General features: G+C 47.2%; 1 protein-coding gene across 1 annotated transcript; it reads right to left on the bottom strand.

Moving 5' to 3' along the window:
• Window positions 1-3,044: 3,044 nt before the first annotated feature.
• On the bottom strand, window positions 3,045-17,016 carry map3k13 (mitogen-activated protein kinase kinase kinase 13). The gene is made up of 14 exons (XM_076108627.1): window positions 16,951-17,016; window positions 9,418-10,167; window positions 8,322-8,505; window positions 8,013-8,204; window positions 7,237-7,395; window positions 6,925-7,083; window positions 6,649-6,757; window positions 6,333-6,442; window positions 6,058-6,174; window positions 5,416-5,559; window positions 4,407-5,160; window positions 4,231-4,301; window positions 3,272-3,563; window positions 3,045-3,148 (listed from the first exon to the last, which is right to left on the bottom strand). The coding sequence occupies exons 2-14, from the start codon at window positions 10,094-10,096 to the stop codon at window positions 3,047-3,049; spliced, it is 3,072 nt and encodes a 1,023-aa protein (XP_075964742.1). The 5' UTR covers window positions 10,097-10,167; window positions 16,951-17,016; the 3' UTR covers window positions 3,045-3,046.
• Window positions 17,017-18,503: the final 1,487 nt, after the last annotated feature.

Raw genomic sequence — 18,503 nt, forward strand, 5'->3', positions numbered from 1 at the left:
TTGTGCCTGGTGTTAAAGTAAAAATAATTTTACTAAATTCCTGACAGCTCAGAGAGGACTTTGTTACAAAATGTTATGTTGGGAGACAGTAAATATAAGTGAACACTCAAATGAATAAATATCATGTCGAAAATAAAGTTCTGCTACCTCAGTACTTCTAAAATCCTGACTATGGTTGGGTTTCATATTATTGTTGTATAAAACTTTAGCACTATGGGTCCTGTGGCTTCTAAAATACACGTGAAACAGGCATGAACTTCTAAAACTCAATGAGTCTATAAATGACTATAACTTAGAAGAGAAGAGGCGGACCACAGTGTGTTGGGTACAGTACATCAGCATTTATTCCATGCAGTTGTTTGCTCTGATTTTATTCTCCCAGATACCCATTGCACTGTACACTGGATAATACAGGAAACTGACAGGATTGGTTGATCGTAATGCCATTCAACAGGACACAGGGAGTTGGAAATGAGAGTAACAAAGAAACAGATGTTCGATACGATGGATGAGGCAACATGATGTCTACAGTTGGAGACAATTTCACCGAATTTCAGATGTCAGTATCTGGTATTTTGATTAAAAATGAGAGGAAGGGATCTCTGCAGAAGTACAGAAATCAGCATCATGCCTTCAGCCTTAACGTCTCCGCTGCGTCAGAGCACTGGCTGGCTTTCGGCTGTACTAGTGATTCCTTATAGTGCCTGACATTGCTAATCAAAGTCTGCCAAATCAATACTTCATCATCTAAATGACGAATGGTCCCCTTGATAAGCAATGCTTTTGTTCTCCCATACAAATACTGTCCTCACCCCCCCCCCCCCCCCCCCCCCCACCGAGTCATTGTGCTTCCTTTAAATAATACTATCCAGGAGAAATCATAGATCATGACATTTCTAAAGCTGCCTGAAACCTTACCAGTCATTCATAATAAATTAATTCAATAATCACGTAGGCCAGCTACAAAGAAAAAAACAAGAATTAAATAAAAACTTTACAACAATCAAAACTTCACAGGATATATGCCAGAAAGACAATGTTATTAACAGCTTGATCGGATGACCCAGTTATTACGATACACCAGGTTATTTCACACGTACGTAAACAGAGTGAAGGAGGTTGAAGGAGGCTCGGGGAAAGGCAGCAGCTGCTTTCAGTATCAGGTGTAAGCCTTTTCAAGCGAAGAGCAATTGATCCATCGGTACAGTTTTAGATTCACCTTGTGCTGTTCAGTCCTCTAGACTCACGCCCTCCTGCAGTGTTCAATACTGACGTAATACAGATGAAAGAATGTCCTGCTCATTTTCAACCAATCAGGGGGGGCTCATCATCAGTGACGGAAGGCTCCGTCAGAGCTGTGCGAGACGTCATAGGGAGGAGAACAGATTACAGTACATTTACAGATGTTTATATACAGGAGTAAGTTACTCTGAGATGAGGTTGTTGAAAACCAAGAGCATGCTCTATTGCTCTGTGGCCTTGTCTCTGGCTTTTATTCCTAACTTCAGAATCTCAGCCGAGCTGACATCTTGACATCGTTGTCGTTCAATTCAACCTTGGTTGGCTATTTTTTTTTTTTTTCAACCGCAGAATCGGGTGGATGACAAACACTCAAATAGGGCTCAAAATAAAGCTCTCACAGGTGCAGTGTCCCCTTTCAAAGATAACGAGACAAAGTAGTTATGTTGCTGGGATTCTAAGGGTTTGGAGCCGGGGACATTTATACGACACAAGCAAAGTCATTGTAACATTCCCCATCTAGTGGCTGTTGATATATTGCTCCTGCTCTCAATCAGCAACATAAAACCTGAGCATCAAAGCCCCCAAAAAAAGGCGAATTCATGACATTTTAAAAACTAGCGTCTATAATAAGCTGCTGCTCTCCTACAGCCACCAGCCACCGTTCAGTGTCTAGCCAGCTAGACGCCTCAGATCCTGAGCAAGGAAACTTCTCACCTGAGCGCCAACCTACATTATTGCGGTTTTTATTCACTACAGCACAAAAAAAACTATTGTTATTTTTGGACATTGCGTATCAGCCAGTAGAAACCACCCTGCTAGAAAATGGTAAATGGGAAACACTGCACCTTCGTGATTTTAAGAAATGGGCTACTGCACCTGGATTTCAACTAAAACGCTCTACGTCTCTACATAACATTAATGTCTTCTTACAGCAATAAAGGGTTGAACATCTGTAAGACTTGTTTTTTTAATTATCCTGTATGGTCCATATTATGTGCCACTCAAAGAAGATTCCTACGTACAATAATTGGTCCAGTCCAGTTTCTCACAGTCCTCGAACAATCCTGAGATGAGACTTGAAACTGTAATGTCTAATGGAGAGGAACGGGTTTTGTGTTCTCACACACACACGCACTTTCTAGAAAGGAAGAGAGTCCGGGTTGCGAGGCAAGCCATTCATGCTGGTGTTCACGCTGTTTTAAAATAAGCTCCAGGGATCTGCACTGTAAACTCATGATAAAGCAGGTTGATCTTACTTTAGTGAGAGTGGGGGGGGGGGGGTCCTTGTGGGTTGCGGATTTCGGTCTAAAACAATAAGATGCTGAGAGCAATGATCAAAAGGCTTGTAGTGACACTACTTGTCTGCGTCACCTGAGAGACCAAATATCTAACACGTCAACACATCCTCCTCATCATCATCATCATCATCCTCACAACACACACTTAGCCCATGCTCGGTTTAAAAAGTTTTCTCTCTCTGAATGATCAGAGAATTTACTGATTTTCCTTCGAAACTCAGACAAAAATAAATTATGAATGTTACACAATCTACTGTACATTATCATTCAAAAGGGGGAATCCCTGCCATGGGTTTGCCTGGATGCTGTGCAACAGGAGCAGGGGAAATGAGGGATTATGAAGGGTGGTTTTGGGGGAGGTTCTGGGAGAGATTGCATGGGGGGGATTTGCTATAAGGAGCTTTGTTTACAATGTCGTCCTCTTATTGCTGTATTTTCTGCAAGGCTGAGCGGGACACGATGGCCTCCAGGCAAAAACAGAGCCGAGCCCTGGGGGGGGGGGGGTTTCACCACGAGGAAGGAGCCCCGGCTTTGTTGTTTCTGATGGTGGCATCGGAGCACTCCGCTTCTGATGAATCACAGTCTGAATCCCCAAACTGTAGTGGATTCTGGGAGAAAAATGAGAGTAAAAAGACAGATTCAGTGTCGATTGTATTATTTGATCATCACTAGCAGGGCTAAGATACAAAGCGCTAACACGACGGGACCACACACACATCCGCAGTACGGACCTCGTAGCTGTGTTCGTCGGAGCACAGTTTTCCCAGTGAGATCTGGGTCTTCACCCGGCGCACAGCGCACTCCTTGTCAGAGAGGCCATCTGACTGGGTGGAGATGTCGATGGGGATGTCCGGCGTGTGCGACAGCAGCTCATCCAGATGTTCCTCCTGACTGGTGCTCAGCCTCTCCAGGGGCCCGCTGTGGGAGTGGTCACTGGTGTTTCCCTCCTCTCCGTCAGACACCGACAGGTTCTCTGAGCTGAATGTGGAGTAGGACTGGAAGCTGCTCATACAGCGATGAGGTCTGTGAGGGAGCAGAGGAATTACGTTTCCTTAAAGACGTGTCAGTGTTACAGACTATAATGATTATTTTGGGTTATGATGAAACAGTGTTGGAGCACAGTTGAGGTCAAAGTGGCAAACTTAAAGCTAGGGCGGGCAGTTTTCTGGAAAGAATTTGAAAATACAGCCCTCATCCTGCAGCTCTCCCCTCTCTGTCCTAAGCCCCTCCCACCAAAAGAGAACAGGTGTGTGCTCACACTTAACACCCTGTAAGAGCACAAGTTATTCAGGTCAAACTTCATTCCGATCATGATTGTGAGCCGGATGCCGTTATATAGCGGCAGTTTTATGAGTTTTACTGCTTTGCAGTGTAGGCAGTTGTTGCCAATTCTGGAATAGAAACCTTTTCTGGAGAATATTCCGCCATTGAATCAGGCTTTCACCTTCTGAAGAGACGTGCACGCATATTTGCATTTGTAAAACAGCCAATAGGAACGCCCTCTCTCTGAAATGGCTTTTGTGTTTTATCTTCTCAGCTGGTCAGTTGAGTCTTCATCTCTGTTGCTCTGCTAGCTTGACCAAAGTCTACCGTCAAAGCATCTCTGCTTACCGGAGAACCGCGGGCTTGCCCAACGATGACCAAAAGAAACTGTCGACCCCAGCTTTAATGAATTGTAACTGTATCTTACCTCGGTCTCCTTGGAAACTCCACTTCACTGTCAACCTCACCCTCTTCCTCCTCAGATGACTCGTCACCACCCTGTAAGAGAAGCAATCACAGCTGTTAATAAATCATCTTTCACAGTTTTCTTAACACAAACGCGTACTAAAGACCAAACGATGGAAGGCTACCAGCTTTGCTCACCTTCCTGAGAGGTCTGAGCGTGCGGGGCAGTGCAGTGAGCAGGGTGCGAGTGCGCTGGGACGCCTCTTGTTCTTGTGGCTGAGCCTTCTTTGTGGCCTCTCCGTCCGAGGCTGGATCTTTGCTGGGAGCCCCCAAAGAAGATGCGGTGCCTTCCTGGGTGTTGAGCAGAGAGTAGCGGGGCAACTCCGGATGGCTTGATGCAGGAGGGGTCTCCTGACAGTGTAGGCAGCCAGGGAAGGGGTGAGCCTGGCAGCAGGGACACAAAGCACCAGCACTAGCACCTGGAACAGGATTGGAGCTGGCGGACGAAGTCCGCTGTCGCGTGTCTGCATCCACAGCGGTGGATATGAGGTCGGGGCTGAATCCAGAAACGCGGCGCTGGAGGTGGTCTGTCTGCGGGCTACGGAGGGGAGCGGCGGGGCCGAAGTAGCGCAGGTTGTTGGCACAGTTGACAACGGCCATCTCCCGGCCCTTTAAGGGGAGGAAGGGCCCCTCGGTTTGTGGGTGGTGGTGGTGGTGATGGAGGAACGGCTGCTCCTGGAGAGACCGGGTGTCTTCTAATGCCCCAGCAAGAGGCTTCAGCAGCCCGGGGAACTCGCTGTGGCTTCCTTTACTGTTGGCCCGGCGGTGGCGGGGCTTGCTTCGGTAGCGGGCTTTGCCGGGAGGCGTGGACACCTTCGGGCTGGCTGATAGAGGTGAAGGGGAGGGGAGTGGGTCGAGGCTGGGGATGCCATCAGAACGAAGCAAGTCGGGTCTGAAAGAGATGAATTAAAGAACATTAACATAATGTGTCGAAATCAATTTATTCTCCCCAACACGTCTTCTAATGACACGACTGGCTTTACCAGAACATCTAGTAGTTCATACTACTTCACTCAGAATTGTCACTTATTTAATGGATATGAATCCTCTAGATGAACCTGAAAATGCTAATTGGTGTACAGCAGCTGAAACAGGAAATTAAAATCTTTTCTTTTACAATTAGCTGTTCAGCTGCTACGATTCAGACCTTTTAGTGGGGGGCATCCCCGGTTTGTGGGACATGCTTCCTTTCTTCTTGATGAGCTTCTCTACAGCGTTGGTCCTGACGATGGGTCTGACAAGGTGACGCTTATAGGTCCCTGGATATTTCTTCTCCACTGCCTGCTCTCTCCTACAGGGACGGCAGAATTATTCTGGAGTTAAATGATGGTGAAAAGACTCCAAACTCCGGGAGACAGAAACCAAATAAGGCGTACAAATCTATATAAATGTATCTGAAACCAAAACAGATGATCTTACTTTGAATTTGACTTTCTATTTTAATTACTTCTTTCTTTCTTTTTGGGGGGAAAGCACACAGGACAACATACGCAGGAATTATTCAGAAGAGGAAGGAAATGTCATTCCCAAGCAAAGATAAGTAATCATCGAAGAGGTTTAAAAACGCCCTACTGAGCGTGACCTGAAACAATGACTTTTTATTCTGTTCTTCTCACGAGCTGCATATTCGGTCAGTTGTCTTGCCAGCCATTGTAATAATTTCAAATATCAAAAATGACTGGAAATGCCTTTTATAAAGAGGAAATGGTAGTACACACACAAGTAAGGAGCAGGACAGCAGTAAAGCCAGCTGATGATGACTACTGTGCTAAAGGATTTATTCACATACTTCATGAGTTCCTTCTCTCGGACCTCCAGCTGCAGCATGATGGCACTGAGCTCCATGTAGAGGTTGTTGGCTCTCTCCAGCTTCCGCTCATAGTGCTCCCGGATGTCCAGTGCGTGCCTGAGGGTTTGAGAAATGCAGACAAATATTCATCTCCAACAACTTCTGCTTCAATTTCATAAAACTACATAATTAACACAAATAAATAGATACATGCTAAACATACTAGTCATTTACTATAGTTTACTTTTCTTGTAAATGTCTCCTTTCTTACACACCTGAGTTCATCCCGCCTGCGTCGGATCAGCTCCTCGTCCAGCCTGTGGATACAGGTGCCTTCACTTTTGATCTTCTCGAAATGTTTCTTCACTTCCTCTCTCCATTCTGACTGTAATGCGGATGGACAAAAAGCTGACAATCCACTCTCAAACACAAAAGCCAACAAATAACTTAAACGCACACTTGTACCGATAAGAATAATGTCATCTAGAACAAGTAAATACTGTCGAAGGCTTGTGAACTACACTCAGGGTTGGTGCATATCAAGAGTAGAGAGCACTGTGACTTATTGGGTTTTGCAGCAACAGCGCTGACCTGAGACTTGAAGTAGGTCTCCTGAGGAGCTCCCAGGACATCAGCAGAGGCAATGTCGAGGTGTAGGAGGATCTGACGAAACGAAGGCCTATTCCTGGGCTTGCTCTGCCTGCAATCAGCAAATAACAGAGAAAGATATGATTAAATGAGAACGCTAAGAATGTTCTTTTAGGCAAACCTTTGTGGTGCATTTGTTAACGCAGCACAAAACCTTTTTAACAGCAATATTCTAACAGATGTGCTGGTGCTAACATAGAATATGTGATCCGCACTCACCATGTTTGTTTCATGAGGATTTTGAAGCCATCCGGGCAGGTCGAGGGGACAGGAAGGTGAAGACTGTTGCTGCCAACACCCCAAATGATGGCGGAGGAGTCCACATCTTTGTAGGGAACCTCTACGGTCAGAAGTTCCCAAAGCACAACTCCAAACGACCTTAAACAGAAAAGCAAGTCAGGTCTCACTACAGCGACATCAACAGAAGACTCTCAGAATATTAGACTTCTATCTAAGATATATACTAACAGAGTTGAACACTGCCCTAATGTCTTTCTTATTTCTTAAAATAAAAGTCATTTCAGTACTCACCAGATGTCTACTTTTTCAGACACAGGCTCATTTCTTATCACTTCCGGGGCCATCCAGGCCACCGTACCCGCAAATGACATCTTTGTACTTTTGTCACTGAGCTCTTTGGACGTTCCAAAGTCGGAGATTTTCACAGTGTCGTTGTAGGTGACCAAAACACTGAAGACAGACACAAACAGAAATCACACAGACTTGTTAGCAGACTTCTCTTCTACACGTTTATGGTAGTCTCTATAGTAATCTGTATCAACTGCACAGTACATTCTAGAGCTATTGTAAAAAAACACACGTTCACCCTTTCATACTGAAGCCAAGGAGTGTCAGGCCGACATAAATCCATGCCAGATGACCTGGGTTAAACCATTCTGACCAATAGATTGCAGTAAAACTGTTAGTGGAGCACATTTCTGCATCTGAAACACCCCATTAGCCGAATGAGGCTGACCTTTCCAGTACATTCAGCCTGCTGCCATTCTGCTGACTAATACAGTGTTTGGCCCTGCAGCAGCATGATGATATTGATTAGAGAAACTAGAGGGCTACAGTGTGCCCAGGATGAGACCAGAGGAGCAGGATGACACTGGACACGGTCTTACGTCAAGGCCACTAGCGTTTAATTCTGAGGACGCCATTTGAATGTCAGATTACTCAGAGCTGAAAAGGATGAATTGTTGCTGCTGCTGCTGTGGGCCGATCAGACCGCAGCAGCCGTGGGTTGCTGCGTAACAGACTGTCAATTGTGAATGAGGCTCCTACTCTATACCAGGAAAACTCACTTGGGAGACTTGAGATCTCTGTGAATGATCTTGTGCAGGTGAAGGTAGTTCATGCCGCTGGCGATGCCTGTGGCCCAGTCCACCAGCATCCTGGGGGTCACTTTCCTCCCCGCCCTCAGCACCTCGTACAGCTGGCCCTGGGCACAGTACTCCATGATGATGCAGTAACAAGGCGCCTGGGTGCACACACCCCTAAAAAATGGACAAAACACACTTGTGTTTAAAGCTGTGCACATCAGAGCTATCCAGCAGCGGAAAATAACCAGACAACGTCAGGTCACATGCAAGATCGAGTGGTGGCAGACTTACTTGAAGCTGATGATATTTGGATGCTTGAGTTTTCGCAGAGGTTTGATGTCCGTCTCCTTCTGCTCACGCACCTTCTTGATGGCCACCTCCTCGGAGCGGAACTTGCCTAAGAAGACGGCTCCCTGTGCACCGCTGCCCAGCCACTGCAACTCGGAAATCTCCTCAAATGGCACCTCCCACATGTCTGGAAACATACAAATGAAAAGTTAAAAGTTTTATATTGAGGCTTTTTGAACTGTACACAATACATCAATATTCTTTGTCACGTTTGCTCTTTAGAGGAATAGTTCAACATTTTTAGAAATAAGCTTAGTCGCGTTCTTACTGAGAGTTTGGTGAGTAGATTCGTCAACATAGTGTGTGTGTGTGTGTGTGTGTGTGTTTGAGAGAGGGGAAGAGAAGGTGGACTATTGTACACAATGTTTCTGTAAGTTATTAATAACTTACTCCGAAAGCTTTGATGCTTCGAACAATCCGGTACAGCCCTAATCCAGAGGGAATAAAATCCACCAACCAGAACAGCTAAAGCTCACTCGCATCAACAATTTATATCTTGTTTGTTTATTCTATAAAAACTCAAGTGCAAAAATGACCGTGACGACTATTCCTTTAAAAAAAACATCTATCTATCTTCTATCTTGAGGAAAAAACACAACACTTTCAAAATGAATGTCGTGTACTTTAAGCTTTCTAAAACTATCTTCATGTAAACACAGTATCTCAGAGAAAAACACAACATGGTTTACACTAGATATTATACTTTATAGCCATACTGAGCAAAAAATAACGCCCTGTGCACAACTGCTAAAACTGTCCAACAGTGAGTCATACACTGTTTCGTCCTCGTTATGTGGTTTTGAAACCAGCGTACAGGAGAAGCTATACTGCCCACTACGTGTGGACATGAGCGGACCCACAACGAGACCCAGCCCTGTTCTGTCTGACCGGGACTAGATCCTGCAGCGTCTCTGTGAAGGCAGCCCTGCAGCAACTGACAGCTGTACAGCTTCCCCTACAACACCAATATGGAATTGAACAGCGGTGCATTTAGTGTCCGTAATTGATTCCAGGAAGACAGATAAAAGCCAGAACTAACCTTGCTGTTGCAGCTTGTATTCTGTCGAGTACGTCTTCCCTATGATGTTCCAGACAGGCCGAAGGCAACCGAACAGCCCCTCTAAGAACCCGCCCGACCCGGGCCCCGCTCTCTGGAAGTGCAGCTTGATGTCATCGGGGTGATGGTGGTGGCTCTGCCTCCCCTCTTCACTGTGCTCCACGGGAAAGTCCCCTTCTCCCGTCTGCTCCTCCATCCCACTGCCACATCCGCAGTGCTCACAGGGGGCCGGCGATCTAGCCTCCTCGTGGTCCTGCTCTTGCAGCTGGAGCACGCTGTTGTCGAAGTGCCCGCCCTCGCTCCGCGTCGAGTCCACACTCAAGGCTGTGTTCTGGGGACTCAGGACCCCCAGCACGGAGTCCTCGTCCTGGCCAGGCGTCTGCGGCGTCCGCAGCGTCTCCAGCGTCTCCAGCGTCTGCAGCATCTGCAGGGGAACAGGCAGGTGTGTCGGCGGCGCAAGGTCTGTGATAATCTGAGGAGGTAAGTTGGATGGAGGGCCCTGAGGAGGCTGAGGTTGGGAGTTGGGCGAGTTCGATTTATTCACGGTGTCCCCGACCACGGTGTGTTTGAGCTCCTCCTTCAGCTTGCCCACCAGCAGACTGGGGCAGGAGGTCCACGAGAGCACCTCAGGGGAGCTGCCCATGGTGTCGTGCATGTGCATGGGCTTCCCAGTGATAACGAGTGGAGGCGCGTCCTAACACACTGGTTTGTCTTCTGAATGTTGAAGATCACCTAGACAGAAAAGAGAGAGACAGGTTATCTTTAACAAAGTCCATGGAAGATAAAACGCAGATTAAAATAAAAAAAGCTGATCCATTTGGATGATTGTAGATACATCAGATATACAACATGAACAGGATTGTAGCTGGTGCCACGGGGCCCTATTACTTCCACAAAGAGAAATGCAATCCTCTCATTTCCGCTCATAGATCTGGGATTGAGAGAGCTTACATTAATGATGATTATTTTTAACTATGGAGTGCAAACACTGCAGGGCGGAGGAGGTCAGAAATATCCGATAGGCTTTAAAATTAGAGCACAAAGACAGAGTTGCTGAATGAAAGACGTCGCTGGGTAGATAGAAATTATGTGATTCTGGGAAAATTCTGGGAAATGGTTCAACTAAACCAATCACACACACACACACACACAACCGGGGCTTTAACGTGTTCTCGTGAAGCAGTAACAGCAGAGCAGGGATTAAAAGTCTTGCTGTGTATTAGGACCGCTGAGAGCAAAACATCTGGCACGCACGGCCCATTCTCACTGCTTACCCAGCAGCAACGGCTACAGCCACCACAGGCCACGACAGCCAGCAGCAGAACAAACACACTGGTTCAGTCACTGTAAGTCAAATTATTGATGAGGCATATTAATCTCAGTTTAAGGTCCATCTATTACCTTTCTCTGAGCTATTAATTGCATCTCAAGTGTCTCACAAACCCCGTCACAAAGCAGTTTCTAAAAACTGTTTTCGAAGACATGCCCTTAGAAATCCAATCAAGTTTGAAGGGGCAGCAGAGGGTGAGGGACACACAGTGAGGGAGATAGCGAGAGGCTGAACAGTGTGTACAGTCGGGGAACAAAGTCCAGGAGGGAGGAGACAGAGAGGCAGTGAGGTGGCTCTGTGTTACGTGGAGGTTTCCTGAAGGAGACAGACAGGAAGTCACACAGAAACACACACTTCGTTCATGTTAAAGCTTTGATCCCACGGCCTCTGATGCAGATAACTTTGCTGCTGAAATGCTGCAAAGCTACGACGCCATGCCTTAATGTGTGTGTTTAATAATGCATTTGTTATTTTGCCTTTTTGGACACTAGACAATAAAATGAAGAGCAGAAAAGATGGAGAAAGAGAAAGGGGAGTAAAAAAAACCTCAAAGTGGAGATGCTCACATACATGATACGCATCCTAATCCGTCGGTCCACGCGGGCGCTCGTGCGAGTGCATGTACTGTATCTGTGTGTATCTACCCCGGGGGGGGGTAACCCGAGCGCTGTGAGAGCGTAGCGGCTGCCAGAAGCTCATCTATAATGCAGGCCTGTCTGAGAGGGTGCTGAGAGTGCAGGGGAAGGAGAGAACGCTCTCTCAGGTATCCAATAAATCTGTCCCCTTCCACAGCCGGAGACAATCGAGCTGTGCGAGTAGAGGCCTGCGCTGAAATTCTACCCCACGGAGGATTCTGGGAGCCGGGCTTCTGACGTGGGCCGCAGTGGGTGGATGTGGTCGGCTGGACAGAAACACTCACGTTGAGACACGAGCGTGCACACACAGTAACCCCTATAACCCAACTAAGACTTAATGATGACTACAGAGCACAGTTTGACAAGAGAAACTTTTAGTATTTTCACCCATTTGTACTCTCTCTGCTCAATGTCTTTCCTCGTTCCTAATCAGGACCGAGCCTATGCATCTATATCTCACGCCACGAACAGGAAACGAACCTCTCGCTCTCCCCCATCAATCTCTAATGGAAGATCTCTATGTGCACAGAGCCCCATGAATAATGTCTGGGCGGTCATTAAGAAAGGGCCCAGGGTTTCATTTACACAGTCATTTATTTACAGGACTTTCCGAAAGTGCGGTGACTAGGCGAAGAGGACGCACCGACCGTCCCTCTGATGTTAAAATTTTATTTAGTTACATGCTTGCATAAAGTACGCTTCGGCGAAGGAAACAATGCCGATGCTCAGCAGAGAGGGTAAAAAGAATAAAGAGGGAGAGAGAGAGAGATAAAGAGAGAGAGAGAAATTATCAAGGGCTGATCCTTTTTAATCCCTCTACAGGGCTGTAGAGACAAGCTTGTACAAACACAGACCCTGTTCATCCCTCCCCCTCCACATATCCTCTAAACACTTCCTCTCATTTTCTTGCCTCTCTAAACGCAACCTAATGTCAACGACCACGACAAACACATCTTCAGCATACGAGCACACTTATAGACGTGGAGCCGTGTTGGCAGAGAAAGACCTCACTGTCATACTGTTACTGTACATACTTTGTGTGTGTGTGTGTGTACGTGGCAGCTGGTGGTGCAGGAGGATCAGGTTCTGAGACCACATGCTCACACACACACACACACACACACACACTGACCAGGGGCGTGTCCGGCAGGATCCATTAATCCCAACACTCCCAGCAATCCTCTGGGGAAAGGAGTGTTTTTGTTGTACGCCAGCAAACGCCAGCATGGTTGTTTAGTTAGTGTTTCACAGAAGCAGCTGGACCTTCCACGATGTATATTAATGCAGCAACAAACAGACCTTTAACATACACAGAGGTGCATTCACGCAATGCATTCACGCTCACACTCACACAGCAGCATCATCATTTGTTCCTCCATCACTCTGCTCCTCATTAAGGGAAGCCCTGCTGGGCCCCGTAGGGGGGAAACCTCCCTTTAGGTGACAGCTGCGCCACCAACAAAGAGCCAATTTAGCCGCTACACCACCTCATCATTCACACATTACCATGTCGACACAGCATCCATCCTGACCTTCTGCTACCAGTCGCACTCTCACTCTCATGCAAGACTCTAGAAAAAAAGGAATGGAGGTTAAGCGTGTCACACACACACACACACACACACACACACACACACACACACACACACAGGGAAAGCAGAATAACAACAACATAGTGGTTTTCACTATCCAGAGTAGTATCTTGCATTAATCAGAATATATTGACCTACATGTTATAGCTCTTTACCTCCAAAGAAGATGGGTAGAAGTGTTAGACAGCTAAGGCCTGCAGAGATGTTTGACTGCAGTACGCTGAGTCAGGACAGATGATGTTTGCTTTAAACAACCCGAACCCGATCTCTATCCCTCTTCTCTTAAAACAAACAGTAAAATAAGAATGGTGAGAGCAGCACTCGTCTCCACTGAGCGCCTCAAATAACCAATACAAGGGAAAGATTTAGAGAGAAAACTAGATAAACTGCAAGAGTCTCTTACCATCAGCAGCTCTGGAGTCTCTCCAGTCTGAACTACACGTGACCGTCTGTTATTCTGGGTCAACGTTGAACAGCTGAACTCTGGTATTTGTTCTCGTTTCCCTCGTCAACGCAGACTTTGGACTTTCATCGTGTGAACATGAATATGAACATCAAATTCGGAGGCCTCGGAAACGAGACCGTGCCAACACAGCCACCCAGTTCTGATTTGATTGTCGGGATGCGGGCCGACGTCTAAATCAGCTTTCCCTCGCTACCCTGGCCCTGAGTCCTGCCAGAGGGGATTGGGCCGCCGTGTGTAGGTGGGCGAAAGTAATCTGCTGGTGCGGGCAAAATAAACTAATTCTGGCACGGCGTTCAGGCATCTGCTAACATTTCCCTATAATCGCTCTCTTTCTTCATGTTCTGATTCCCTGCGGTGACTCACCTGAGCCGACTTAAATACCTGGTGGTGGCTGGAGGGGGAAGCGGGTCACAGCGCGATAAAAAACCCTGCCGGGCCAAACCTGCCTGCTCGGGTTTGACTGGTGCTGCTGGGCAAATGGGATCAAGGTCAAGGCCACGGGGAACGTTCCAGGTGGGATCACCTGGTGTGTTGTGCAGCAGATATTTCTCAGAGAGAGGAGGAGGAGGAGGGCGGTCAGGTGGATGAATGAAACCGCCAGAGAGAGTTTGACCGACGGGAGGATGAAAGTGTAAAAAACAGAAACAGCGGCACCTCGCCTTTTCCTTCTGAAGTCCAAAACATCAAAGTCTGACTGTGCAGGTTTCCCTAGTTTGTCAGTGAGCTCGACAAACAGCTGACCAACACATTCTAGAGGAAAACACTACAGTTCAGGGTTAACATGGCTGCGAATCATTCGCACTCCAAACACACACAGAACTTGTTCCCCAAATAGCTTCAGCCTCCAGAACTGGAGAAAAATAAATAACTGAAGGAAAGAGTGCACGCCATGGACACGTCGCACACTCTCCCTCCAGCTTCACTCTGCCAGCCTCTCAGTGCAGCCAGGACACTCAGCCTCCTAAAATCTTCAGCTACCACACATCCTTTGCTCCGCAAACAGATGGAAAGGAGACGGTGTGGCCAAGGAGACAGTGGAGGGCTGAGAGAAAGAGTAGAAGAAGAAAAGCAGATGAGGGGAGATAGCGAGGACAATTTTGTTGCTGGAAACAGGAAAAAACAAATGAGCGACGGACACAAAAGGAGAAAAGAGAAACTGCTTTTCTGCTGCTGCTTGCGGCACGATACTGTACTGACCACGCTCCAATGGGAAAGACTCCCAGAGCGACAACAAAGGACACAAGAGGAGCCGGCTCCATGTGAACTGGGCCTGTCTGCCCTGCACGGCCAGGAGACACACACACACACACACACACACACATTCAGCACTGCACACCAGAGCAGCTGCTGCCACAACAATCCCCCTTGTGCTCTTTTAATAGGGCCGGCCCGCCTGCACCGCCAACAAGGGCCGAGGAGCAAGAGAGACAGATGCACAAAAAGTGACACAACAGACAAACAACCATATTGCAGGAGACCGGCTGTGACTGACGCCATTTTAATGGTCGCAATATTCAAAATACACACAGCTACGGCGCATTAAAATAACAAAAATGGGGCATGTCGGGTTTAACAAGAGGAAGTGGGTGTTGTACTACGTGTCCTTTCTTCTGCCTGAATACGGCTCCCACAGCAGAAAGCCAGGAAATCAATACACATTAGTGCTGCTATTAGCTCCTGAGTTCATACCCTGCAACACGCGCCTCAGCTACCTTTTAATATTTAATCCGGTACCCCGTGTTAGACACCCTAGAAATACAATCCAAATGGCAAACTCTACAGGGATGTGAATATGCAGCCATTATTCTTAACGCTCTGTGTGGAGAATGGATGGATGAAGCTCTCCCTTCCTCCTCCTCCTCCTCCTCCTCCTCCTCCTCTCCACTAAAGCCCGGCTGCCGGCTACTCATCCTGTGCAGTTACATAAACGTGTTCAGTGGAGGACAGAGGTGGGCATGCACAGCTTTCCTGGTATCCTAGTCAAATACAGAGATTGATGAATACGCAGTTCGGGGGAGAAAAGTCAAATATACAAAGACAAAACCTGAATGTGATTTGTTTATGACACACACACACACACACTGAAAAGCCTGTGGCTGTGCGCAATACACGTGTGTCCCAGAAAAGTCTGCCCTCTCTGACCACCGGCGCTCTAATGCCTCAAGAGTATCATCTGGCTGCTCCATCAGGAGGGGGGGAGGTGGGGTCTGTTGGTCTAAACCTCTGCCTGCATCCCAACCCGTCCTTCAGAGGGTAAGGAGACAGACTGCATCAAAAAGCAGCAGCAGCAGCAGCAGCATCATCACCGCTGAGCCTAAAATAGCTCCCGCACGCACCGACGCACGAGCGCTCAACACACTCCTGCAGCACTGCCACTGAACAAACACTGACACAGCTGATCCACGTTCAGTACAAACAGCACACACACACACACACATCAAAGAAGTACAATGAAAGAAAACAACATATAAGACAAATTTACAAGCAGAAGAACCTCCACGTCGCACTGTTTTTACTGAGATGTACGGCAAAGACACAGCAGCAGCAGATTACTCACAGCTCAGATTCATGGTCCTCGCACAGCCCTGAGGCACGGATGGAGACAAAAAAAAAAAAAGAAATAAAAGCCGGGCGGAGGGAGGCTGAACTGACGGTCAAGATGGAGAGAAAAAAAACTGGCTCGAAAAGCAGGGAAAAGAGGGAGACAGATGCCGGAGAGCGGCGGACATTCCTCTAACTCCCGCAGCACCTGGGATGTGAGTGGGTGGCTGGCAGCGTCACCCGGTCGCTGAAGACCTGCTCACGTCACACTTTTCATGAATGGAGCTGTCTGACGCAGAGAGGACGCGGCTCAAAGAGCAGAGGAGGGGGGGGGGGGGGGGAGCCTTCTGCACAGACTCAGAGAGGAGGAGTAAAGGGAGATGAAGAGGAGAGGAGGAGTGGGGGAGATGCATTTCAAAGCAGCACCAGCTGGAAACAGCAGGTTCGGCTGCAGTGGCGTCTCTGTAAGTAGGACAGACGGCTGCTGCACAAGAGAAAATCCCTTTGTACAAAAAAAAAAATCAGTCATGCCAATCCCACGTATGACTGCACGGTGTATCCCGTATTCTATCATGGACTGTACATGTGTGACAAAAGATTTCATTCAGTTCAGACCTGCGCCTGTCTGGGTGAGCTAGGACGTATTCCACTGAAAACCTTCAGCACATGTACTCCATGTTTTTAACATGACGTTATGGAGTAATATCAGCTAAATGTGACCGATTGAAGTTTCTCATGATGCGGACAAAGGTCCAAAAGAAAGTTCAAGCTTCAGGGCTGAAGGACTACGGCAGTCAAGAGAAAAAATGAAAAAGGTCAGATCCAGAAAGTCGGAAGAGAGAGCCGCTCGTTTCTCTCCACAAAAGGTAATTTTTACGTCTCTCACAGCGGACTGAAGTCAAACCGCTTCCTTCAGCCAGTCAGCTTCCGTGCATTGGTGCACGTACTGACCTGTCAGCTGGTCTCTGAGCATCTCACAGGTCTGGGGTCAGGTTCGGCTGCGTCTTGCTTCTCGCCTGCATCAACGCACACGGAGAGGGTTCATCATTTAGTGACGTGTTAATGAAGTAGAGCCACAGAGTCCACGATACACAATTAAAGAGTTAACAAAAGGTATCGCCATCTGCAACATTTTCAGGGTGACATTAAGAAAAATGTACTCAACGCTTGAGTCACCAGATCATCAAAAGACCGGAGAGAAAAGGGTGATGCAGCTCAGATATATATTTGTTTGTGTGTGGTGATGACAGTGATTGAGAATAAGTGCTACCAGAGGGGGTATATCCAAAGAGAGCTCTGAGAGGGAACAGATGCTCCACCCCATCCCAAACCTCTGTGGAAGATGAAGACGGGGAGGGAGCAGCAGGAATGTAGGGATGCATGGTGGGTGGGGGGTTGGGAAATTGGAGGAGCATTGTCAAATCTCCGTCCTCAGGCCACACCCCTGCAGGGCTGGCAGAGGGGGGAGGTCCGGTATCCCGGGGTGAGGCTGAGGGGGAGACTTCCAAACAACAAAAAACGGCGTGAAATGACAAATGAGTCCCGGTGCAGATGGCCGAGGATGCCGGCTCTAATGGGGCCGACGTTAGGGAACGGAGAGCGTGTTAAGGTGATGGCTGGAGCTGTGAAAACTACACCTTTGTGATGCAAAGTCCAACATGAACACAATGCAAAGCATTCTCTCTCGGCCTCGAGGAGAACAGGAGTGGGTGTAATGTTGCTGCAGACACGCTCCGGTAAACACTGCGTACATAAAAACACAGCAGGGGAATCCCCCCCCCCCCCAAAAAATGCAGTTCTAGTTAAATATTGGTGGAGAGCGATAGAGAGCGTTGGATATCAATAGGAGGGTGGAATTGAAACAGCTGAAATGCCTGAAAAGTCCGAAGGTCAGCAGATCACAAGCCTGCGTGCTCACGAGGAAACGAGCAAAGCAACAAAGTGTTGTGAAAAGAAACCTTAAAGTGTTCTTAAATAGAAATGAAGCTCTTTGAAAGCCAACACAGCAAAGTCAGTTGTTTATATAGTATAAGGTTTCATGAGACACGGCCAAAGGATTCTACCGCAATACCACACAAGTTAAAAAAGAAATAAAAAGCTACTCAAACGTCTCCCTCTTACGCGTCTCATCACAAAAATCACGACACGTTAAAGTAATATTAGCGGTGACATTATCTGTTTGTTGTTGTGTCTTTATTTTCAGCGTTAAGTCAAAATGAGTGACTTAGTCTGAAGCTAAAGAGGCTTTTTTTTTAAGTATGTAGTTCATTTTATAAAACGCTCCCCAAGTGGTAGCTTTGAACAAATATTTATGTTTACTTTAAACTCATCAGAGCAGTATTGACTTGTGAGGACTTTCAGTCATCAGTCATCAGTCATATAGGACATTAGGACATTTGTGTGAAGTAAATCAGACTCCATTCCAATCAAAGTGAAGTTAATAACACAACATTTAAGGCTTGATACTCAACCTTTAAAAGGAGACACAACACTCTAACAATGCA

Source organism: Anarhichas minor, unplaced genomic scaffold, assembly GCF_050575085.1.
Source record: "Anarhichas minor isolate MPS153535 unplaced genomic scaffold, ASM5057508v1 ptg000004l, whole genome shotgun sequence".
NCBI lineage: Eukaryota > Metazoa > Chordata > Actinopteri > Perciformes > Anarhichadidae > Anarhichas > Anarhichas minor.

Excerpts from the sequence above, each read along its gene's own strand:
- map3k13 (XM_076108627.1), bottom strand. The coding sequence starts at position 10,096 with ATGCACATGCACGACACCATGGGCAGCTCCCCTGAGGTGCTCTCGTGG. Across the intron at positions 8,506-9,417 it reads ATACAAGCTGCAACAGCAAG|ACATGTGGGAGGTGCCATTT; the intron begins GTTAGTTCTGGC and ends GTATGTTTCCAG. Across the intron at positions 4,302-4,406 it reads CGCTCAGACCTCTCAGGAAG|GGTGGTGACGAGTCATCTGA; the intron begins GTGAGCAAAGCT and ends CTTCTCTTACAG.